This window comes from Microcaecilia unicolor, chromosome 5, assembly GCF_901765095.1.
Source record: "Microcaecilia unicolor chromosome 5, aMicUni1.1, whole genome shotgun sequence".
In the NCBI taxonomy this organism is placed as follows: domain Eukaryota; kingdom Metazoa; phylum Chordata; class Amphibia; order Gymnophiona; family Siphonopidae; genus Microcaecilia; species Microcaecilia unicolor.
In genome coordinates this window covers 211,315,864-211,342,535 of record NC_044035.1, presented here as the reverse complement: position 1 = coordinate 211,342,535, position 26,672 = coordinate 211,315,864, and the positions used below count along the sequence as shown (strand labels likewise).

Here is a 26,672-nt window from a genome sequence, read left to right as displayed (position 1 = left end):
CTGTCTATATTGCATTAAAATACCGATCACTTTTTTGTAAACTTTTTTGTCATACTGATTCGGTGCATATATATTACAAAAAATATATTTATGACGGTTAATTACCACTTCAATCAAAATACAGTGGGGGAAATAAGTATTTGATCCCTTGCTGATTTTGTAAGTTTGCCCACTGACAAAGACATGAGCAGCCCATAATTGAAGGGTAGGTTATTGGTAACAGTGAGAGATAGCACATCACAAATTAAATCCGGAAAATCACATTGTGGAAAGTATATGAATTTATTTGCATTCTGCAGAGGGAAATAAGTATTTAATCCCTCTGGCAAACAAGACCTAATACTTGGTGGCAAAACCCTTGTTGGCAAGCACAGCGGTCAGACGTCTTCTGTAGTTGATGATGAGGTTTGCACACATGTCAGGAGGAATTTTGGTCCACTCCTCTTTGCAGATCATCTCTAAATCATTAAGAGTTCTGGGCTGTCGCTTGGCAACTCACAGCTTCAGCTCCCTCCATAAGTTTTCAATGGGATTAAGGTCTGGTGACTGGCTAGGCCACTCCATGACCCTAATGTGCTTCTTCCTGAGCCACTCCTTTGTTGCCTTGGCTGTATGTTTTGGGTCATTGTCGTGCTGGAAGACCCAGCCACGACCCATTTTTAAGGCCCTGGCGGAGGGAAGGAGGTTGTCACTCAGAATTGTACGGTACATGGCCCCATCCATTCTCCCATTGATGCGGTGAAGTAGTCCTGTGCCCTTAGCAGAGAAACACCCCCAAAACATAACATTTCCACCTCCATGCTTGACAGTGGGGACGGTGTTCTTTGGGTCATAGGCAGCATTTCTCTTCCTCCAAACACGGCGAGTTGAGTTCATGCCAAAGAGCTCAATTTTTGTCTCATCTGACCACAGCACCTTCTCCCAATCACTCTCGGCATCATCCAGGTGTTCACTGGCAAACTTCAGACGGGCCGTCACATGTGCCTTCCGGAGCAGGGGGACTTGCGGGCACTGCAGGATTGCAATCCGTTATGTCGTAATGTGTTACCAATGGTTTTCGTGGTGACAGTGGTCCCAGCTGCCTTGAGATCATTGACAAGTTCCCCCCTTGTAGTTGTAGGCTGATTTCTAACCTTCCTCATGATCAAGGATACCCCACGAAGTGAGATTTTGCGTGGAGCCCCAGATCTTTGTCGATTGACAGTCATTTTGTACTTCTTCCATTTTCTTACTATGGCACCAACAGTTGTCTCCTTCTCGCCCAGCGTCTTACTGATGGTTTTGTAGCCCATTCCAGCCTTGTGCAGGTGTATGATCTTGTCCCTGACATCCTTAGACAGCTCCTTGCTCTTGGCCATTTTGTAGAGGTTAGAGTCTGACTGATTCACTGAGTCTGTGGACAGGTGTCTTTCATACAGGTGACCATTGCCGACAGCTGTCTGTCATGCAGGTAACGAGTTGATTTGGAGCATCTACCTGGTCTGTAGGGGCCAGATCTCTTACTGGTTGGTGGGGGATCAAATATTTATTTCCCTCTGCAGAATGCAAATAAATTCATATACTTTCCACAATGTGATTTTCCGGATTTAATTTGTGATGTGCTATCTCTCACTGTTACCAATAACCTACCCTTCAATTATGGGCTGCTCATGTCTTTGTCAGTGGGCAAACTTACAAAATCAGCAAGGGATCAAATACTTATTTCCCCCACTGTATATCTGCCAGCGGGATCTGACTTCAACACTTGCGCTCTCTCCACCACCCCTTTTCTAAACAAAATCGCCACCCCTCCCTTTTTCTGTTGTGCATCAGCTGCCAGGCAATCCCCCACCCACCAAGTTTTTAGCTTAGTGTGCTCCAAAGCACTGAGATGTGTTTCTTGTAATAAAGCAATATCAATGTGATTTCTTTGCAAATTTTGTAAAATTTTTGAACATTTTATAGGTGAGTTTATACCACCTACATTCCATGATACTAACTTCACACTGGAGGTAAAGCCCTAGAGATAACCATAAAGATTCTAACTAACATTAGAAACCAGAGAGGGTGGCCCAGCCTCCACCCCTCCCCCAGCACTGATTAATGTGTCCTCCACAGCCCCACATAACATAGAACATTAGCCTATCCATCCAATCTCTTTCATAAGCATAAGACCGCAGAACTACAAGAAAAGTGCAAACAGTGTAAAAAATACTATTTATCACAATTAAAGGATGCTAAAACTACGTACTTCTCAAAAGAGATAAAAGAAGCAGCCAGTTCGCAGAAAAAACTGTTTCAAATTATGAAACGTTTGACAACAATAACTAACGAAAAGAGAGAATCGCCTACTATTGACTCTGAAACTCTAGCAAAGTTCTTTAGCTCTAAAATCGAGAAACTAAGAGCCCTCTTCCCAAGGGTACCAAGGCTCGGTCATTCTGACAACTCCCCAAGTTCACAACTATTGGTACCTTGGAAGGATTTTGAAATTCCGTCTGCCGAATCATTATATACCTTGGTTGCAGGTTTATCTCCTACTTATAGTTCGTTGGATCCTATACCTTCTGCATGGTTGAAAAAACACTCGCTAGAAGTCCAGCAGTTTATGTACTCAATTGTCATTTTGAGCCTTTCTGATGGGATAGTTCCCACTATTTTGAAAGAAGCGCTAGTAAAACCTAGTCTAAAGAAAGCCTCATTGGATCCCTTATTACCTTCTAACTATAGACCAGTCTCTAATCTTCCTTTTCTATCCAAAGTTATAGAGACAGTAGTATTTAGACAGTTGCAAACTTATGTAGATTCAAAAAATTTGTTACATCCCAGACAATCGGGTTTCAGGAAAGGTCACAGTACAGAGACTATTCTGACTTCACTGTTAAGTGAAATCCATGCAAAATTAGAACTCGGTTATATTGCCCTGGTAGTTTCATTAGATTTGTCTGCGGCCTTCGACCTAATCAATCACAACTTACTCATTGATAGATTGAGTGAGATTGGTATTTCAGGGACAACTATGAAATGGTTTATATCCTTCCTAACGAATCGTTCATTTAAAGTAGTTCAGCAGCAATCCTGTTCTACATCCTACAACTTATCATGTGGAGTTCCTCAGGGCTCGGTCTTATCTCCACTACTGTTCAACCTATTCATCAGTCCCCTGGCGCTCCTCATTCAAACAATGGGTATAAGTTTTTACTCATATGCAGATGATTTTTTGCTTATCCATTATGTTAGACCATCGAACATAGATCTTACACCCATTCAAATATGCTTGGATAAAGTAGCAGACTGGTTGACAACACATCAGCTGGTACTGAACCCGGATAAGACTACTACATCTTGGATAATAGGGCAAGGCACATATCCCTCTGTGGTACCTGTGCTATTTGGTCAGAATATTCCAACAGTTAAGTCTTTTAGATATCTCGGGGTCATTATTGATTCCGCATTGACCTTTGAGGAACAAGTATCCGATGTAGTGAAAAAATCTTTCTTTCATCTGAGACGGCTTCGGTCAGTCAGAAATTCAATAAGTAAGGACTCTCTCAAAACGCTGACATCGGCATATATTACTTCACGTTTAGACTACTGTAACATTGTATATGCTGGGATTACTCAAGCAAACTTAAAGCGATTACAAAGAATTCAAAATACAGCAGCACGTATGATCTGCAGGGCCCGGAGGGATGATCGAGCAACACCTTTATTGCATCATCTGCACTGGCTCCCGGTCGAAGCAAGAATAAAGTTTAAGGCTCTTGTCCTGACACACAAAGCCTTTCACACATTAAACCCTAGCTACTTGTCGAATTTAACAATCCCCTACACCGCTATGCGAACTCTCAGATCCCTAACAGATAACAGGTTAGTCATTCCCCCTCTTACTAAGGCTAAGTGGGAATCTACACGGAGATCGGCTTTTTTCTACCTGTCACCCTCCCTTTGGAATAGCCTTCCAAAGGAGATCAGATTAGAGAAATCTTATCTCCATTACCGAAAACTTCTGAAAACCTTTCTCTTTATAAGCTACGTAGAACAGAACTTAGCATAATGAGATAAGGTCAAAAAGACAAAGAAAAATGGGATAGCTTAACTGGATATTAGATTTTTAACTTGTATTGATTTATTATGTAGTTTATCTTGATTGCTGTGCTTTCCTGTCATGAATGGAATTCCTATGTCTGTTTATTTGTATATACCAATTTTTTTTATATATATGTAAACCGTTCTGTTTTGCAGATGCAATAAGATACGGTATATAAATTAACATAAATAAATAAATAAATACTCCCCACTCAGCTTCTTTTCTTTGTACCCACCCTCCCCCTAACCCCACCTCCCCCTTGCTATAGCATTCCCAAAAGGGAAGCAGCCACGTATAACACCACCCCTGTATCCCCTGCACATGCATTTCCACTCAACACTGCGCATCCTCCTCTCAAAAAAAACAAAAAACTTCTTTGGATCGATTCAAAACTCTTTCAGATATCCAATATGCCTATATTCCACTATTTCAATAACAACACCCCTCTCTAAGTACCCCTCTACCAATGTACCACATATCCCCATAACCAAGGACTACATTAATTGCTTAATGAAGTGAAAGAAATTTAGCAAGCAAATGCAGAGTTCCAGGGTCCACTCAAGTTACTGCAATGTGCGAGCTCTCCACGAGCTTCCTCCACCACCCTAAAGCTCCTAGACGATCCATTGTAGGTAATTTTAAGGGTAGCAGGGTACAACAAAGCAAATCTTATTTTCATAGCAAAGCAAACAACTTTGAGCAAAGTGGAGTGAATGCCTTGCGCTGCGCTGCCACACTAGCCAAATAGTCCTGGAAACAGAGAACTCGTTGATTTTCATAGGTCAAGGATCTCCTTGCTCGCAGTGCCTGTAATATGTCCTGTTTATGGAGAAAGTTCACGAGGCGTAATATAACCACCCGAGGCTTAGGCAATGAAGGTAAGCGAGGCCCCACTCGGTGAGCCCTCTCTATACACAAAGGGCCTTTACGTTCTGACAAATTAAGTTCCTTGGACAGCCAGGATTCCAAAAAGGCAGGTAACTCCTTATCTCCAATCGCTTCTGATAGCCCTACCAAATGCAGATTATTCCTGCGCGAACGGTTCTCTAAGTCCTCTACCTTGACTTCCAGGGCTGAAATATTTTTGGTCATTGTATCCTATGTCTCCTCCACTTGTGTAACGCGGTCTTCAACAGCGCTAGTTCAGCTCTGAAAAGCCACACAATCTTTAGACAGTTCCTCCATCTACGCCTGGAATAAACTTCCTGAGCCCCTACGTCTTGCCCCTTCCTTGGCCACCTTTAAATCTAGACTGAAAGCCCACCTCTTTAACATTGCTTTTGACTCGTAACCACCTGCCTCCACCTACCCTCCTCCTTCCTGTACACAATAATTGATTTGATTTGCTTACTTTATTTTTTGTCTATTAGATTGTAAGCTCTTTGAGCAGGGACTGTCTTTCTTCTATGTTTGTGCAGCACTGCGTATGCCTTGTAGCGCTATAGAAATGCTAAATAGTAGTAGTACTCCATCTGGGCGTGCAGACGCTCTCATTTTGAATCAACTGGAGACAAACGCGACAAACGCCTCTCTAACAGCTCCTCGAGGACTGCGGACATTTCTGCAGTGATCTCTGCTACCCATGCTGATGACACCAAGGGACTGGCTGGGCTAGAGGGCGCCGCCATTTTCTCTCCTACCGGTTTGCCTCGTGCTTTTTCTTTGTGCGCCGATTTCATCACTGTCACCATCGCCACCGCCCCAGGCACAAAACTTGCTCCAGCAATGCCTCTCTTATCACAAGGCTCCTGATAGCATTTGTAGGAACAGATACTCTCGCTCAACTATGGGGAATATTCAGAGGTTTGGAGGAGCTGTGACTAGCATCTCACCCCGTCCATGACATCACGTGACCTCCTTCACACAAATATTTAATATACATATTTTGTGTTTATAAGAAATCACTTGAAGCTCTCTACCTATACCCCTTTTGGTGTTTTAACAAAGTTCTAAAAAGAACTCTGGTTTGTAGTATCAAGAGTAGACTCATGGCATTAGGAGGATACAGATTTAGAAATAAATGCACACAAAACACATAGAACATAAAGGTTCCATATCCCAGTTTATTGTAAAACTTAGTGAGGTGAGAAACAGCTTTTCTTGCCTTAAATCTAGAGCAAAAAGGGGTAAGGAGCCCCCACCTCCCATTCAATGTATAATTACAGTACTTATGCAGAGTACCATCACTAATGCTCGTACATCAGAAGATAAAGTGACATTTTTTGGCCCATATCACAGTGAGGATAGCTCTCAGAGCATGTAGGGAGTAGTAAGCATCAATTCTCCACCCCACTCTTTAACAGCTATTGAGGCATATTTTCAAAGCACTTAGCCTTCCAAAGTTCCATAGAAACCTAAGTGCTTTGAAAATATGCCTCATAGTGTACTGTTAGGTACCAGTGGGGAGGAAATTATCTTTCAGAGGTTAAAAATATTAAGTACACTTTTTTTCATGCTTGATTTGCTTTTCTTCCTTTCTAGCAATTTCACTGTTTCAGTCAAATCAATGACTGAACAAGAGGGATCGACTGTTTCATTTATTGTTTAGTTATCTAGTCTATATACATATACACCAATAGAAAATACTTGGTCATTGCATTTCTAGTTGGTTGATTTCCATGGACAGCAGAATGTCAAGGTCACTTTTGGTTCTCTCACTTATCATCTCTCTCCCCATGAACACATTCAGCCCCTGCATCCAAATGCAGCCTTGCAGTTTTAGTAAATTTGAAAGTTAAGAGGTTAATTAAGGCAATAGTTAAGTCTGGTGTTTTTCTGAACCTCATCCCATCAACCTGTATAACCCTAATTCATTAAAATCTTAAGTAGAGGAAACTGTAGTACCAAGGAGCACAGCCGCAAGCACAGAATCCTGTAGCAGCATTCATCTTTATTGAATACTGACACAAAGGGTCCACCTTGGGAGAGTTTATGTTTATGGCAATTTGCATAATGCTCATAAGTTTAAAATTAAGGTATAACAGTGAGCAATGGCATTAAAGCTACAGTTGAAACATTACATTCTATGGATTCACCTTCACAACCTACAGTAAACTTCAGTGCAATTTTAAGAGCCAAGGAGAGGAACTTGAACATATCTAGTACAAATAAGTAGATAAAAGTGATATCCTGTAATCAAGGCACTGAAAGGATGTCAAGGTTAGCGCCACTGTAGCTCTGAAGATATAGACTTTACCCAACAGTATCACACATAAGTGCTTCTTCAGTCATGCCTGGTTTTTATATTGCTGCAGTTTTCAGTTTTATGCAAACCTTCTTGGAGTGCCTTGATTTTTAAAAATATATTTTGCAACCATTTTTTCACATGGCACCAGGGTCCATATAAGATTGACAATATCATCTGAAAGCATTTTTGAAGGTTTGGATGTTTGTGTGTGCCTGTCTTGTGGAGTTATGGAATAGACCTTAGCTTTCGTTGCTCTGGCCTTCATGCAAAGCTTTTATGAAAACTGCTCTTGCAGGGCCCAAATAGACAGAAAGGCTCCTGAGAGCTTGGCGGGATACACCGCAGTGGGTGCAGCTTTCTAAGGATTTACAGCACTGCAGTCACACTGTACTATTTATCTTGTATTGTAGAATCCTTTTTCTATTTTGCTTGAGTGCTATACCTTGTCCTGTTGAATCCACAAAAATAAATTTTGGCATCAGTGCAAGGGAAGAGCACTCCCAATCTCATACGTTACAAAATACCACATTACAGCTAAGACATGAGCTTTCTATTCCTGTTTATAATGTAGACCTTTTGCTTTTTTTCCAGTATATTCTTATACTAGTTCATCCAGACAGCATGGAGTTTTAAGAGGAAAAAAGCGTAAAGTCTCTTCAGGATCTGGCTTAGACTTTGGGAGATGAAGTGATTAAGTCCTAGTCACAAGGTGGGAGGAGGGTGCGTGTTGTAAGATTATACTACAATAAGGGAATAGTTTGTCCTGTATCAGCAACCTCTCTCAGCTCTGATGAAATCTTACATCATACTCACCAGTATGTAATTGCTATTATAAAATGGTTAATAATTTGTCTCAGGTTAGACCCGCATGGAAACAGAGAAAACACATTTGGTAGCAGCAACACATGTAGCACAGAAATACCGTGGATATTCCTAAGTATTAGTAAAGTTCTCTTGTTTTAGTGCTTGCTAGAGCAGATATGCAAATCTGCCACAGAACTCAAAATACAGGATCTCTAGTCAGCTACTGAAGACAGACAGATCCTGTATTTTGAGTCCTTGATTCCCAAATATTTGCAGAGTGTATCTTCTGGGATTAGCCAGTTAGACAGAAGTGCTATCGATTACCAGTTAGTATCACTCAATTTTGATACAGTGCTGCCAGGAAGTGTTATGTCCAGTGTGAATGACTTGTACTTGAGCAATGTAATGCTCAAGGGTGAAGCAAGAAGTCATTGGTTTCACTGTTCAATGTGGCTAAAATCATAGCAGAAATTGAAGTTACTGGGAGGTTTGGGGATGGTGGGGGGTGCATCAGGGATAGGAATGCTCTCCAGATCCAGCAGGCGTAGTTTGATTTCCATGGACAGCAGAATGTCAAGGTCACTTCTGGTTCTCTCACTTATCATCTCTCTCCCCATTAACACATTCAGCCCATCCGTCCAAAGGCAAAACTGGGGAGGTAAAGAAAAGGAGACAAACTGTAAATATTGCTGTGAATGTGTCTGTTTACACTTTGGCAAACAACTGTCCATGCACTGAATTGCACAATGCAAGTTGCCAGTTTCTAACAAAAGGGGTGATGAACCATATTGGAAACTGGGTTGTTTGGAGGTGCTCTTCCTACTGACATTAGCGACATACAGAAAATGAAAACATATGCTTACCTTTCAAAGGTGGTGTCAGCTTCCTGACTCTCACAGGCAACCCTAGATAACTTTATGACTCTGGTAGGAGATGGTTTCTCCACTGCTGAGCAATACTATCTCTAGCAATTTGGAAATCACACTGAGTGTGGAACAGAGAGCTATTCCCTAATGTCCAGCATCTGAGCAAACTGATGACCTGTTGTAACTAGCATTTGCCCTGGATGTAAGTATGAGTACCACCCATGCTGAAGAGACAGTTTTGGCAGTATCTCTGCTATGATTTGGCCAGTGCTGTAACAGAATGGAAGTCTGAGGTATGGGAGGATTTATAACCTGGCTCTTTGTGTGTGTGTGTGTGGGGGAGGGGGGGGGATCAATAATTGTAGACTAAAAATAGCCAAATCAGCAATAGTGACAGAGACCTCAGGGGATTCTGTAGCCACTACAGAACATTCCTTGAGAAATAAGATTGAGTATGTTTGAGAAGGTTCACCTTCACTGCAATCCAAATGGACATCTAAAGCCACTCTTAACAGCCCCTTTTGCCCTCAGGTTAGGTAAGTGGATTATAAGATTAACCAGGTTTAAAATATCTCAAAGATTATCCAAAAAGGCATAAGGTCTTTATTGCTAAACATCAAGAAGTTGTGTCCTTAGTGGCAAACTTATTTCTGAGGTTTTTCTGTAAATATGTTAAATTTAAAGACAGAAATTTTGCCTTTATGACCCAATGGAGCTACATGAATTTTTGAATGCACATTCAATTTTCAATGTGATGGCTGTTAACTTTAAGGCCCCATGTCTTAACGGTTTGATTATGCTCTAACACAGTGATTCTCAGTTTGGTCACTGGTGACTGCCTGGACAGTCAGGTTTTCAGGATATTCACAATGGTAGAAGTGCATGCAAATCTCTGATACATATTCAATGCGGAGATTCTGAAAATCTGGCCAGGTATCCCTTGAGAACTGGATTAAGAACCACTTATCTAATGGGTAGTGACTTCCTATCTGTCTCCATTTTCACTTTTCTGTGCTTAGATTTGAAGTGGTATTACTACACTCATTCTTTGTCTCTTGATCCCCCCCCCCCCCACCTCTCTTGCTCAAATCTAAACGAGAACAGGTATTACAGCAGGGCTTTCCAAACTTGAAACAGGTTTGACTCAGTATGGCTATTCTTATTTTCTTATGACCCGCACAGCTAGTTGGGATGTTAATATATGCACAATGAATATGCATAAGGTCAATTTACATATAGAATAATGTATCTGCAGAGGCTTAGATGGCATGGAGCAGGGACCAACACAACAAGATGAAGGTCAGATGAACAGATGTTTTGTGGACGTAGCCCAGAAATCTGTTGTACTACTACAGTGTGTCTCTACTGCTTTTCTTATGCACTGCTTCTAATTAGGGCACACCCTGTGCCGGGCCAATAAGACCTTCTGGAGGCATATCTCACTTTCTGGTAAACAGAGACTATCAGGCTTATTTTCAAAAGAGAAGGGTGCCCATCTTTCTACACAAATCGGGAGATGGGCATCCTTCTCTCAGGGTTGGCCAAATCAGCATAATCAAAAGCCGATTTTGGGCGTCACCAGCTGCTTCCTGTCGCGGGGACGACCAAAGTTCCTGGGGGCGTGTTGGCGGCGTAGTGAAGGCGGGACTGGGGCGTGCCTAACAGATGGGCGTCCTCAAGCAATAATGGAAAAAAGAAGGGCGTCCCTGACGAACACTTGGCCGACTTTACTTGGTCCTTCTTTTTTTATGACCAAGCGACAAAAATGTGCCCTAAATGACCAGATGACCACCAGAGGGAATCGAGGATGACCTCCCCTGACTCCCCCAGTGGTCACTAACCACCTCCCACCCCAAAAAAACAACTTAAACTTTCGTCTTTTTTTTTTTTTTTTTTTTTTTTTTTTTTTAAGAGTATGGGTGAAGGACGTCCTCCGCTATGCCTCCGTCCCTGCAACTGCAGTTGAGGATGTCCAAAATGTGGATGTTTCTGTGAGAAGGATGTCCATGCCTTTGCTATGCCTCTGACACCCCCTCTATTTATTTGGATTTTGGATCACAAGTAGAAGCAGTGGGATTTGAACTGGCCACCTCTGGATTGCAAGACCAGTGCTCTAACCACTAGGCCACTCCTCCACTCCCTTGAAATTTGGCCGTCCCTGTGGAGGGGGGGGGGGGAGGTATGTGTGTGTCAGCGGAGGCATAACGAAGGCGTGGACGTCCTCAACTGCCGTCGCAGGGACGGAGGCATAGTGAACGATGTCCTTCACCCATACTCTAAAAAAATAAATAAATAAATAAAAAAGGACAAAAGTTTTTTAAATTGTTTTTTTCGGGGTGGGAGGTGGTTAGTAACCACTGCATGCCTTTTTCCGTTCAGTTAGTGCATCAGTTAGTCCACTGCAGTGCCCCCTAGGGTGCCTGGTTGGTGTCCTGGCATGTCGGGGGCACCAGTGCACTACGAATGCTGGCTCCTCCCACGACCAAATGAGTTGGATTTGGTTGTTTTTGAGATGGGTATCCTCGGTTTCCATTATCGCCGAAAACCGTGGACGGCCATCTCTAAGGTCGACCATCTCAACACTTATGTTGACCATCTCTAAGGTCGACCTAAATGTTGAGATTTGGCCGTCCCTGACCGTATTATCAAAACAAAAGATGGCCGCCCATTTTGTTTCGATAATACGGGTTTCCCCGTCCCTTGGCGGGGATGTCCTGTGAGGGCGCCCTCAGGAAAACTTGGGCGCCCCATTTGATTATGCCCCTCCACGTAAACTATGGTTTCTTCTCAGCTCTGGATTTCCAGTGGATCTAAAGCAAGTTTTCTAGAGGCATTAGTTAATCCCACCAACCCTTACAGTTCTCCAGTGTAGATAGATTTCTCTCATGCATCACTCTCCAATGAAAATCCCCCACCGCATGACCCGCCTTCTCCCAGTGTTGTATGCATTCCAGTGACATCATCAAATACACATACAAAAATAAGCAATTATCCTAAAAACACTATATTACTACTAGAAAAAGCAAAATTAAATTAAACATAAAAAATGTATGTAATTCTACTGCCAAAAAAATAATAAAAAACATATATATACTGCTGTCTGGGAGATATCATCAAATATAGATGAACTATTATTTAAATACATGCAAGCAGATCTATCTCCTTATTTAAACCATTTGGATGGACAGTATTGAAACAATATAAATCTCTGCTCTATCTTAATATGAATAAGTACTTAAGTGCATAAGTATTGCCATACTGGGAAAGACCAAAGCCCAGCATCCTGTTTCCAACAGTGGCCAATCCAGATCACAAATACCTGGCAAGATCCCAAAAAAATACAAAACATTTTATACTGCTTATCCCAGAAATAGTGGATTTTCCCCAAGTCCATTTAATAACGGTCTATGGACTTTTCCTTTAGGAAGCCGTCCAAACCTTTTTAAAACTCTGCTAAGCTAACCGCCTTTACCACATTCTCTGGCAACGAATTCCAGAGTTTAATTACACGTTGAGTGAAGAAAAATTTTCTCTGATTCGTTTTCAATTTACTACATTGTAGCTTCATCACATGCCTCCTAGTCCTAGTATTTTTGGAAAGCGTGAACAGACGCTTCACATCTACCTGTTCAACTCCACTCATTATTTTATAGACCTCTATCATATCTCCCCTCAGCCGCCTTTTCTCCAAGCTGAAGAGCCCTAGCTGCTTTAGCCTTTCCTCATAGGGAAGTCGTCCCATCCCCTTTATCATTTTCGTCTCCCTTCCCTGCACCTTTTCTAATTCCACTACATCTTTTTTGAGTTCCGGCGACCAGAATTGAACACAATATTCGAGGTGCGGTCCATGGAGCGATACAAAGGCATTATAACATCCTCATTTTTGTTTTCCATTCCTTTCCTAATAATACTTAACATTCTATTTGCTTTCTTAGCCGCAGCAGCACACTGAGCAGAAGGTTTCAACGTATCATCAACGACGACACCTAGATCCCTTTCTTGGTCCGTGACTCCTAATGTGGAACCTTACATGACGTAGGTATAATTCGGGTTCCTCTTTTCCACATGCATCACTTTGCACTTGCTCACATTAAATGTCATCAGCCATTTAGACACCCAGTCTCGTTAGGTCCTCTTGTAATTTTTCACAATCCTCCCGCGATTTAACGACTTCGAATAACTTTGTGTCATCAGCAAATTTAATTACCTCACTAGTTACTCCCATCTCTAGGTCATTTATAAATATGTTAAAAAGCAGCGGTCCCAGCACAGACCTCTGAGGAACCCCACTAACTACCCTTCTCCATTGAGAATAGTGATCATTTAACCCTACTCTCTGTTTTCTATCTTTTAACCAGTTTTTAATCCACAATAAACACTACCTCCTATCCCATAACTCTCCAATTTCCTCTGGAGTCTTTCATGAGGTACTTTGTCAAAAGCCTTCTGAAAATCCAGATACACAATATCAACCGACTCACCTTTATCCACATGTTTGTTCACCCCTTCAAAGAAATGTAGTAGATTGGTGAGGCAAGATTTCCCTTTACTAAATCCACGCCAGGGTAATTTAGGTTTATGAAGCAAAAAAAACCCTACAATCTTCAAACTTGTGACCAAACTGTAAAGAATGTTCTACTAGAGGTTTATCAAGTGCTCGTCTTCTGATGGCACTTCTATGTTCAATAATCCTTTTATTCATGGGCAGATACAAGCATATATTACATAATCTGACTGAGAATTGGAAAAATGCCTCAAAACATATTGTTTCCTTCTTGTTAACCGGGCAGACTGAGCACTTCCCACATGGGAAATGACCCAAATAAGTAATCTCATCCTGCAAACTTCTATTTTCAAAAGTTGATGAAACCAATAAAGACTGGTCTGGATTTTTCTTTGCTTTGTTGCTTTCCTGCTTATTGTTGCGGACAGTTAGAGCCTCTTTCTTGCTTCTCTGTTGGTGTTGCTGAGGTTGCCATGGCCTTCTTGCCCTGGAAGAATGTCTTGAGCTTCAATGTGGTCATTCTGCAATTACTTCCCAAGGATTCATTTTTTCAAGACAAAGAGACTGGTAATGTTTGTTTTTTTTTTTTGGATCGTTGGGAGCAGTAAATCAAATTAAGTAAAATTATGGTAAAAAGTGAATTACATGCCTCTTCTCTCTTAGATTATTGTAGGTTTACCACGAGGTTTAAGAATTATGAAAGAGCTAAAGTTATATACAGATGACGAGGAATTTTTAAGCAAATGGGAAGCAATATTGAATAAATGCTCATTGGATCTTATACATTTTAAAACAACAGGATGCTTGTTTTGAGCTTTTATTTGAGGATTACAAACTTCAATTACAATCTTTTAAAATAGAGTTAAGACAAATGAAGTTTGACAAGTTTAAAACGGATAATTTAGATTACAATTTTGGTAACGTTTATCAGTGGTGCAGGAATAAGAAGTCATCATTTAATAATATGAGACCACAGTGTCATGACCAGAGAAGTAATAATATAAGACCACAGGGTTATGAGCAAAGGAGAGATTTTCTCCAGGAGCAAGAACATAAAGAAGGAGACAGGAGGTCGAGATATGTTATGACAGAGAAGACCCACTGTGAAAAATAACAAGATTGATGGTGAAAATACCAGGAAACATAGTAGAAGGGAGTTTAATGAAATCTTTAACCTCTCTGCCCCTTTATATAATACCTCACTGAGATTAAATGTGGAAGAACAGGTTTTTCAGTTGGGAGGAATATGGAGAAAAGATTCAAATACAGACATAAAATAGAAAGGACTGCAGAAGAGAGAAACATACAACTAAGGAGGGAGAGGCAGAGGGAAGAAAGAATTACCTACCTCCACTGACTCAACCAAAGAAGTTGAAGAAAGCAGGAGACAGGATGACATCAAAAGTTGAAGCAATTTGATTAGTTGCTATTTCCCATTCCCCGCACGCAGTTGTTATCTAGTACACTCAAAATAAAGCAAGCAAACCTATGAGCTGCTGATTCCTCATTGTTGTTCTTTATTGTTGGTAGCATTTTTATTTAAACTCACTTATATTTTCAAACATGCCAGCTTGTGCAGCATATGGGTGTACACAGAGGAAGTATAATAACGGAATAACTTTTCATGGGTAGAGTAGTAATTTGTTATAAAATCATAATCAGTGTGTCATTCGAGTGGGCTGGTTATAGGGATTCCCTAGCACGTATTGTATTCATGTAGACATTTTTTTTTCTCCTGGTAAAGGGCCACTAAAACAGACATCATGTTATGAGAATCAGGTGCTCAACATTTAGTTTCTATCTATCTATCTATCTATCTACTTATTTATGACATTTATATCCCACATTAAACATGAATTAGGTTGAAACCTGGGAGCATTTAAAATCTTTTTTTTTACTCCTGTGCCTAGATCAAAAGAGAAAGATGGTTTGAAGCAACTCGCTCCTTTTGTTTTGTGGAATGCAGTAGTATATTATAAAATGCACTTAATATTCATTACTATAAGAGAGATATCAAATAATGCATCCTGAGAATAATGAGAAGTTATTGGATTTTATTTGCATGTTTAATGGTCTTTTTGATGTGCCGATATCAAGAAATTTGAAAGGTTGAGGTTCCAAGGCTCCATTGCAGTCAGCAAACATAGCTCATAGGAAGTCCATTTCACACACGGTCTTATATAACGTCTTTGAAGGAGTCCAGACATGGCAAATCTATGTTAGATTCAGTTCGTAAAACTGGATTCCAGGGGCTTATAGTTTGCACTGACAGTTTGCTGATGCTCTATGACTTGCTGATTGGTAAACCTGAATATCAGTTATTTTTTGGAAACATTTGGTGTCTCGGGGGCAGTAACAACAACCCATCAGCTAGACAGTTCATTGCTGCTTATAGAAAAATGCTTGTGCATAATGATCTGCAAGATATTCTCTGAGGTAATTGCCTGCCTCTGGAAACTGCTCCCATTTTAACTGTATCAAGCAATTACATAGCCGAAGTAAGACCCTCAGCATCAGTCCTTAAAAATTCTATCAGTAGACACAGTCTCATTGATCCTATTGAAAGTGTAATATCAGACCATGATTACACCTATATCCCAAGACCTGACCATCTGGCCATGTTTCAGAAAACATTGTAGTATATATTGCTGGATTTGTTGTTTTTAAGTTGCAAACATCTCTACATTGTGAGCCCTGCATAAACGCTTTGAGTGATGACAGTGGCAGCGGACTGTGTTCATTGATAACACAGAATAGTAAAGGTGGCCTTGTTTATCCCTCAACAGATGTTATTGAAATTTGTAAGAAGTTTGAAATTATTTTTAGATTCTATGTCTCCAATCTATCTAGCCCAGCAGTTTCCCTTTCTCGAGTTTCTTGTTTTAAAATAGTGCAGTCTGTGTTAACAAGCTTCTCAAACAGAACTACAGTGGTGGAAATAAGTATTTGATCCCTTGCTGATTTTGTAAGTTTGCCCACTGACAAAGACATGAGCAGCCCATAATTGAAGGGTAGGTTATTGGTAACAGTGAGAGATAGCACATCACAAATTAAATCCGGAAAATCACATTGTGGAAAGTATATGAATTTATTTGCATTCTGCAGAGGGAAATAAGTATTTAATCCCTCTGGCAAACAAGACCTAATACTTGGTGGCAAAACCCTTGTTGGCAAGCACAGCGGTCAGACGTCTTCTGTAGTTGATGATGAGGTTTGCACACATGTCAGGAGGAATTTTGGTCCACTCCTCTTTGCAGATCATCTCTAAATCATTAAGAGTTCTGGGCTGTCGCTTGGCAACTCGCAGCTTCAGCTCCCTCCATAAGTTTTCAATGGGATTAAGGTCTGGTGACTGGCTAGGCCACTCCATGACCCTAATGTGCTTCTTCCTGAGCCACTCCTTTGTTGCCTTGGCTGTATGTTTTGGGTCATTGTCGTGCTGGAAGACCCAGCCACGACCCATTTTTAAGGCCCTGGCGGAGGGAAGGAGGTTGTCACTCAGAATTGTACGGTACATGGCCCCATCCATTCTCCCATTGATGCGGTGAAGTAGTCCTGTGCCCTTAGCAGAGAAACACCCCCAAAACATAACATTTCCACCTCCATGCTTGACAGTGGGGACGGTGTTCTTTGGGTCATAGGCAGCATTTCTCTTCCTCCAAACACGGCGAGTTGAGTTCATGCCAAAGAGCTCAATTTTTGTCTCATCTGACCACAGCACCTTCTCCCAATCACTCTCGGCATCATCCAGGTGTTCACTGGCAAACTTCAGACGGGCCGTCACATGTGCCTTCCGGAGCAGGGGGACCTTGCGGGCACTGCAGGATTGCAATCCGTTATGTCGTAATGTGTTACCAATGGTTTTCGTGGTGACAGTGGTCCCAGCTGCCTTGAGATCATTGACAAGTTCCCCCCTTGTAGTTGTAGGCTGATTTCTAACCTTCCTCATGATCAAGGATACCCCACGAGGTGAGATTTTGCGTGGAGCCCCAGATCTTTGTCGATTGACAGTCATTTTGTACTTCTTCTATTTTCTTACTATGGCACCAACAGTTGTCTCCTTCTCGCCCAGCGTCTTACTGATGGTTTTGTAGCCCATTCCAGCCTTGTGCAGGTGTATGATCTTGTCCCTGACATCCTTAGACAGCTCCTTGCTCTTGGCCATTTTGTAGAGGTTAGAGTCTGACTGATTCACGGAGTCTGTGGACAGGTGTCTTTCATACAGGTGACCATTGCCGACAGCTGTCTGTCATGCAGGTAACGAGTTGATTTGGAGCATCTACCTGGTCTGTAGGGGCCAGATCTCTTACTGGTTGGTGGGGGATCAAATACTTATTTCCCTCTGCAGAATGCAAATAAATTCATATACTTTCCACAATGTGATTTTCCGGATTTAATTTGTGATGTGCTATCTCTCACTGTTACCAATAACCTACCCTTCAATTATGGGCTGCTCATGTCTTTGTCAGTGGGCAAACTTACAAAATCAGCAAGGGATCAAATACTTATTTCCACCACTGTATCTTCCCAGTTTTGTCAGGCCACATGTATGAATATGATCCAGTAGGAAGTCATGTGCTTTTGTTAATTAAAGCTGTGGCAGAGACATATTTGTAAGTCTGATTCTATTATGCAGGCAAACAATATACTGCCAAAATAGAAAACAGCAAGCAGCACAGTATTAGCTACCAAGTTCATACAAAGTTAATTATTTTCAGTGGAAAATAAATCTGTTGGCTGCCTGCTATGTGAATATTCCATCACTGATTCATTATTGCTACCAGGTATTACATATTTAGGGCATATGCCTTAAACATAGATTGTTTAAATTTCTTTATATAGACCTTACATGCACATGGTATTGCTTGTTAAACCCAAAGGCAAAATCTAAGGGTAGTTAAACAATTTGGTATAAACTGTGTTTGTTTATGACTTCATTTGTTGTGTACTGTTTTGGGTCCTACTGATCTGTACATCTGTTGTGTTATTTTGGCGGGTGGAAACAGTCAGGTGGATTTATAGGGAGGGAGGGAAGTATGGGAGGGGAAGGGTTCTTGGGGTATGTTCTCTGTAAAAGTCCATATTGGATGGTTCGCTGATTTTTCTTGTTCTGTAGGAAGTTTATCAACCAACATGTTTTGCTTTTTTTTTTTTTTTTTCATTTTTATGTTTAAATCTTTTTTATTAAGAACAACCGAACTTGTACAGATTATGCAATGAAAGGAGACCAATACAAATATCAATGTTATAACTCAAGTCACCATATAATTGTTAATGTTTTATCCCCCCCCTCCTACCTCCCTCCCCCCTTACGTTTATTAATGAGAACCATCTTTGTAGAATGCAACAACATGTATGATATACTGTTCAGGGTACTTGATAATAAGAAAGTCTCATCAGAACCACCTCTATCCTTCCTTATGAGGCAGTAGCTTAGTGACACGACCTACTACAAAGGGCCTTGTTTCTTATAACCCTTCAACTCGGTTCACCGCCTCTTATATGAGTCTTACAGCTTTATTAATGATATCAGCACTCTTAAAGAATAAAAGTTTCCACAATATCAGTTGTCAGCCGTACTCATCTCAGAGTTAACCCCCAGCCTACCCCCTCTCACCCACCCCCTTCTCCCCCCCTCATTACTTCCCCCTGCCTCACCATTCACTCTAAACTCCACATTCATCCCCATTCACTCCAACTCATTCAACACCTGACTTCTAGCTCTGGGAGCTACTACATTCAAATATGCTGTCCATGTTTTAATAAAGTGTTTCCTCCTTTTCGGAGTAAATTGGGCACCCCTGGCCTCCCATATCATAAGCGCGTGCAACTTGTTCCTCCAATACCAGTAGGAGGGCGGTATGTCCATTAGCCAATGATTCAATATGCATTTCTTCCCCAGAATGCAGGACTTACTCAAGAACAGCTTCTCTTCTCTTGTTCCCACCGCCTACACTCTTGGCGAGCTAAACATGACACGTTCAAATGTAAACTGTATTCTACACCCCAAGATCTTCGATACAAACCGGGCAAGAGCCATCCAGAAACCCCGAATACACTGACACTGCCACATACCATGCGCCAAAGAAGGCATGCCCATTCCACACTTCCGGCAACTGTCAGCCTCCACTATCCCTGCATGCCATGCTTGCTTACCCGAGAAGTATGCCCTGTGGATTGTTCTAAAATGACACTCCTGCAGTTCCGCGCTATACACTACCCCTGTCATCCCTTTTAGTGCTGTCATCACCTTTTCTATAGCAAATGAACTCCCCAACTCTTGTTCCCATCTCCCCACTACCTCCTTAACATCTTTGGGGGGTTTCAAGTCCCTCAATACCTTATGAAACCAAGAGATTGATGTCTGCCCTACTGCATCCCCTTTCAGAAAATCCCGAACCTTCTTTCCAAAATCCAATGTGAGTGCAGACCTGGGCAAGCTTCTGAAGTAGTGTTCCAGTTGTAAATAGGCCAATCTCGCCAGTGAACCTCCCGCACACCTCCTTTCAAATTCCCCATAGGGCAACAGTGACCCATCTATTTGAAGAAAACTCTCCAGTAGTGTCACTCCCTGTCGCTCCATATCTTTAAAAATTCGGTTCTCCCTACCCGCCGGGAATTTTACATTCCCCACTAACGTTAACAGCACACTGGCCTCCAGATCTTGCCCCCAGAAACCCAACAACACCCTCCAGGCGTAACGTAAAGGCTGCAAGAGTACACTATCTTTGAAAGGAGTTGGTATCCTCACTTTTTTTAGAGTGTAATAAGCAATTTAAGGACCACGGCCGAAAGAAAGCTTGTTCCCAACCTATGTCAGTATAGGTTGTCGACTGCAAGACCCAGTCTCGCAGGTGCCTGGCCATGCAAGCCCAGTTATAATCTTTTAAGTTAGGCATGCCCAACCCACCCTCACGCTGAGCCCCATACACGTTTCCACTTCATTTTCGATTTTTTCCCCGCCCAGCAAAACCATGCTATGTGCCTCTGCAGAGCTTTCAGATCTCTAACCAACAGCCTGATAGGTAATATCTGCAGCATGTACAACCATTTAGGGAATATGACCATGCGGTATAAATGAATTCTACCTAGAAAAGACAACGGCAAGGAAACCCAAGCCGTCAGTTGTGCTTTAGTTTCCCCAGTCAGACGAGGGACATTAACCCTGTATAGTTGTGCCGGATCCATCAACAGATGCACTCCCAAATACTTAAATTCCATGCGTGCTTGATGGATCTGGGACCGACTCCAAATCACTGGATCTACCCCTGCACTGACTAAAGCCTCCGATTTCTCTAGATTCAATTTGAAGCCCGCAAAGTCCCCATATTCCCGCATACTTTCCAACAACAGTCAATGATTTCTGCGGTTCCGTGATCAGCACCAATAAATCATCTGCAAATGCTGCAGTTTTAAATTCCTGATCCAGGATCCGAACACCTTTAATTTCTACATTGCTGCTAATTTCCCGTAAAAGCGGATCCAGGGTCAATACGAATAGTAGCGGCGAGAGCGGGCATCCCTCCCAGGTACCCCGCCCTATGGCAAACCAGTCAGAAAATAACCCATTGACACTAATTCTCGCCTTAGGATCTGTATATAATGTCTTTATAGCCTTTCAAAAAAAAAAACCCTTATACCATAGGCCTTTAAGGTCTCAAACATAAAGCCACAGTCCACCCTGTCAAAGGCTTTTTCAGCATCAAAACTTATTAACATAGCTTGCAAACCTTCATCCCTCTCTCGCTCCAACGCCCCAAGTATTCGTCTCAGATTTCTGACCACTTTCCGACCTTTCACGAAACCCACCTGTGACTCTTCCAACAATGACGGCAAGAACCGAGCCAGCCTATTCGCCAGTATCTTAGCTAGAAATTTTGTCTCTCAGTTCAGCAAAGAAATAGGCCAATAAGATTCCGGTAGGTGTGCTTGTTTGAGTGGTTTCAGTATGACCGTAATATTAGCCTTATTCATATGGTCAGGCATCTGTCCCCTTCTGACCACTTCATTAAATACCTCCGCTAATTGTCGACCAATTCCCGGCCTAAGTAATTTATAAAATTCGTTGCTGAGGCCATCCGGTCCAGGTGTCTTACCCAGGGAACTCTGCTGCACTACCCAATCTACTTCATCCTCTGTTATTGCTGCATTTAAGATCTTTAAGTCTGCAGTATTCAACTTTGGTAGTTCCACACTTCTAAGGTATGCTGCGCTCGGAGTTACCACCTCTGATTGCGGCTTATACAACTGTTCATAGAATTGCCTAAAAATCTCTGCTATTGCACTATCTGTGTGTTCCAGTTCTTTTTGTTTATTAACTAATGAGAGCACTTTTCTGGACCCTACCTGCCTTTTCAATAGTCTAGCCAGAAATTTCCCCCCTTTGTTAGCAAATTTATACAGCTGATATTTGTAGTACATTGCAGATTTTTGCGCTGACTGCTGCAGCAGTTCATTTAAGGCTTGCTGCGCCTCTAATAACCGGGCCCGCACTTCTGGTGTCTGAGTGTGACCAAATTGTCTCCTTAAAGTTGTTACCCTCTTCTCCCATCTCAATACTTCTCGCTTCCGTACCTTCCTTTGAAAACTATTATAGGCTATTGTCTCATCCCGGAGAACCGCTTTCGCGGCTTCCCAAAAGAGCACCGGATCATTCCTATGGGCCTCATTTTCCTCTTGATATTGTTCCCACCTAGTCTTTAATTGTAACTGAAATTGCCTATCCCGTTAGAGGTGTGTCGGGAAACGCCAAGAAAAGACTCTCTGCGCATTATTATCCAATCGCATCTCCATCAAGACCCAGGCATGGTCAGATACAACTATTGGTCCAATCTTAGACCCCTGCACTTGCGTTAACAGTTCCCTTGCAATCTCCAGTCGGTTCAAAACTCTGCTGCCCGTCTCATCTTCCGCCAGGGTCGCTTTACTCATACTACCCCTCTCCTCAAGACCCTTCACTGGCTCCCTATCCGTTTTCGCATCCTGTTCAAACTTCTTCTACTAACCTATAAATGTATTCACTCTGCTGCTCCCCAGTATCTCTCCACACTCGTCCTTCCCTACACCCCTTCCCGTGCACTCCGCTCCATGGATAAATCCTTCTTATCTGTTCCCTTCTCCACTACTGCCAACTCCAGACTTCGCGCCTTCTGTCTCGCTGCACCCTACGCCTGGAATAAACTTCCTGAGCCCCTACGTCTTGCCCCATCCTTGGCCACCTTTAAATCTAGACTGAAAACCCACCTCTTTAACATTGCTTTTGACTCGTAACCACTCGCCTCCACCTACCCTCCTCTCTTCCTTCCCGTTCACATTAATTGATTTGATTTGCTTACTTTATTTATTTTTTGTCTATTAGATTGTAAGCTCTTTGAGCAGGGACTGTCTTTCTTCTATGTTTGTACAGCGCTGCGTATGCCTTGTAGCGCTATACAAATGCTAAATAGTAGTAGTAGTAGTAGTAGCAGTATGTAATCAATGCGAGACAGTGTGGAATGAGCTCTAGACAGATGCGTGTAGTCTTTTTCCAACGGGTTTAAGGTTCTCCAGACATCTATCACATCTAGTGCCTCCTCTAGCAAACCCAACCCCCTCTGGCCTCTGGACAGCTCCTCCCCGTCGGCCTCGACCTATCTAGCAGCGGGTCTCTGACTTCATTAAAGTCGCCACCCATCATAACAAGGCTTTCACCCATGTCTTGTATTCTGCGCAAAAGCGTCTTATAGAACACCTTCTGAAAAGTATTGGGCGCATATATATTACATAACAGCATTGATTGTCTCTCTACTTCAAGAGCCACCAGGACATACCGCCCTCTAGTATCCCTTACAATTTTCCGTATTTTCACATGCATCCCTTTGCGGATCAGTATTATCACTCCTCCTTTCCCTCCTACTGCGGGGGAATCCATGACTTCACCCACCCACCATCTCTTTAGCTTCTCATGTTCTATGTGTGTCAAGTGTGTTTCTTGCAGGAGAGCTATTGTTGTTTTCTGATCATTAAGGACTTTCAAGATTTTTTGCCTCTTTATTGGGGAGTGAATACCCCCCACATTCCAAGTCACAATCTTTAAATTCGTCATCTCCTCTTACTAATGTACCATTCCATATTCTGTTTTCCAATTTATAACCACCCCGGAGATGTCCCAGCTTCCACCTCCCGGGTACAGTTCTTTATCTTCCATCTCATGCCGCACACCACTATTATCAGACAGCCACATCTCCCTCTCATACATCTCATGCACCCACATTCGACCCCTCCCCTTAACCCTTCCTTGTCCTACCCCTTGAATCCTACTCCACCCTCCCCTCCCACCCTTGACCCCTCCCCCCCACTCCCCCCCAACATACTTTATCCCCAACATGCCCGAAGGCAAGTGAGCTTCAGTGTCCCCAGGATTAGGACACTCTCTTATTGCTCTGAGGGCTACAACCCTCTGATGTCCTTGTCCAAATAACAGTCTGCGCACAACCACAAATAGGAACCCTTGTGACTCGCAACGACGAGTCAGCATCAACAGGTGTGTCAGTCAACGCAAAATCTCCTCCAAACTCCTACAGGCTTAAAACCCACATCTATTTCGCCCTTGTCTGCAAACAGGTGTCCCTCTCATCCGTTGTTCTCCCCGAACGCTATTACCTCAGAGGAGGGCGGGACTTAATGTGGGAAGAGCCTATTACCTCGGAGGGCGGGACTTAATGCGGGAAGGCCGGCCCGACGACGTGCAGGAGATTTTTACTAGCAGGGCAGATGCGAGGCGCTGCCTGCTACTCGGCCGCTTCTCAATTTTTTTACAGGACAGCGATCAATCGTCGGGGGGGAGGGGGGAGTGGTGGGTGGGGCGACCCCAGGCGCGCCGCGCGAGGCCCTATGCGGCCGCCTCGGTCGCCTCGCCCTAAGACCGGCCCTGGATAGTTAGACCCCTTGGTTATGATAAAAGGGGAAACCTAAAGCTGCATTTCATCCAGCATATAATTATATATCCACATACTGACTCTTGCTATGGCCTTGTCCCTTATTGTGCTAGAGCACCCATGTCACCTCAACCCTATACATTCCCCCTCACAGGACTCTAAGAGCCCTCTGGAAAGGACGGCCACACCCACTAGTAGTCATGTGTGCCAGCCCCCTCTGAGGGGCATGGCAAGAGGGGAATGAAGAGTTATACTAGCCCTTGCTCTCAGTAATACAGGCCAATGGCTCATAATAAGAGCTAGGCTTCTTAAAATCAGAATCATCTCTGATACAAAAGAGAGCTAGCCTGTAAAAATCAGAGATCACCTTTGACACAGTTACATTTCACTGTGGCAAGTGCTGAAATTAGGTAATTGAGAACTGGCAAGGGTGGGGGCAATCTACTCTATAAACAATCCTGAGATTTGCACCTGCAAGACTTCATGAGCAAGAGTTGCTATGGTTTTGTAGAGATAGTACTGGGTCAGCTGCACCCCGAGTGAGAACATCCAAAGGGGGGGCTAGAGGAAGGTTTGGGAACATATGAAGTCATTCTGATCAACTGATAGGAACCAAGAGCCCTGTTGAGACAGCTGGGGTCCATTGAAATGAATAGGGCCAAAATTGTATATAAGCAGCAGTTTGAGGAGTATTAGTTCAGACGAGAGGAGGAGACGAGAGGAGAAGACCAGTGAAGGAAGACTCCAGAAGGCTAGAGAGAGAGGACGTGCCATGATATGCTGCCCCATTATGTGAATGCTTAACCTACCTGTATTACCATTGGTAAGATTGTAATAAACTATCTTATTATATCTACTACATACTGGGTTCCTTTCTAATTACAAGGGTCTATACTGCCTTGACGGTGTAAGCCTGTCATGAGCAGATTCAGGGTTGGGGTAATTAAGTATCTAGAGGGGATTTGCAGTTCTCTCTAGGATAGTACAGAGAGCCCATGGCCTCCGCTGCGCGAATGGGTGAGGCAGATCCTAATTATATACAGTACAGAACATGGCAACGACCAGAGTGTCTATGCAGTACACCCAGATGATACAGAACCGAACTCTAAACCCGAGTCGAATCATGGCGGGGAGACGGAGGAGGAAAAGGCACCAACATTCTAAGCCACTCCGAGATGCACGAAGTTGTGCGAAGGAAACCACGAAGGGAGATGCTGCACCAAGACATGCTTGACCGAAGTGCACCTTGAAGGATGACGTGGCAAAGCAGACAAAACGTATGGCGTCATAGATGAGCAGTGCAACAGGCCTCTCGCAAGATCAGAGCGCCATGACCTGTTCGACATTCATCAAAACTACTCCCCAGACAGCATCAAAACTTGTGCAGAGGCCGTACAGACGGCAAGGCAAGCAGCAAGCGGTGACGCGATAGAGGATACGAATGGCAACACCATGCCACGGTCACCCACAAGGGCTGAACGTGAACAGATACCAGATGACAAGGGTGAGATTCCCACGCTACAGGCTGCCCGGAATCACCCTTACCTGAGGCCCACAACCGACCAGATTGCCTACTTGAATCCAGATGCTGAGATCTCGCTCTTGCCGGACAGAGATGTACCAGAATCCCTGGACATCCATGAATCCTGCAAGAGCCCACGCAGTGCTCCCTATGCACACCCACCCAACTTGGGTTGGACAACAGTAGGCGATGCCTGCCTCAACCCAAGAAAGTCAAATGTCAAGGTACTTCACACCAATGTCCTAGACAGCGGGCGCTCTTCCTCGTTTGAGCCATGCACCAACCATCTAACCACCAAAGAAGCTCCCGCCCAGAAGAAACAGAGCATTGTCCCAACGCTCTACAAAACAGTCTCTCAAGCAGACCTAGGAGAACACCTGAGAAGCTCAGTGTTCCAGAACACCAAAGATGGAGATGAACCAGCCTTCTCCATAAAAGATAAAGAGTTCCTGAGCATGATGAACAAAGAGTTCAGTAAAGATGAGTCATTCCCTTCAGTAGACCATGCCAGAGACCTGAAAGATCCAGACTTGGGTGTGGACACATCCTTGTTTCAACGCCGCCTTGGCCTAAGCTGGGGATACACTCTTTGGGTCTCCACCCAGCTGCAACAGCGCACCCAACGAAGCATCCTGTTTACAGTGAATGGCCCGTATGATCCACCACCAAGATTTCGCTTCCTGGACCACCCGAAGAAGCACAAGCACAGGGAGTCGGCATCCTCCCATGAAGACCAAAGACTCAAAGACTCTCTCTCTCTTTTGTGTTGTCTAGAGTTGTTGTTGTCTGTCTCTCGTTTCAGCT

At 43.0% G+C, this 26,672-nt stretch overlaps 1 protein-coding gene across 3 annotated transcripts in view; it reads right to left on the bottom strand.

Annotated features, from left to right (window-relative positions):
- Nucleotides 1-6,447: 6,447 nt before the first annotated feature.
- ELMO3 (engulfment and cell motility 3) overlaps nt 6,448-26,672 on the bottom strand; it is a 987,719-nt gene continuing 967,494 nt past the window's right edge. For all 3 annotated transcript variants that reach the window (XM_030203739.1, XM_030203740.1, XM_030203742.1), the window contains one exon: nt 6,448-8,710. In XM_030203739.1, the coding sequence (XP_030059599.1) occupies nt 8,498-8,710 (213 nt within the window). In that variant the 3' untranslated portion in view covers nt 6,448-8,497. The remainder of the gene's footprint in view (nt 8,711-26,672) is intronic.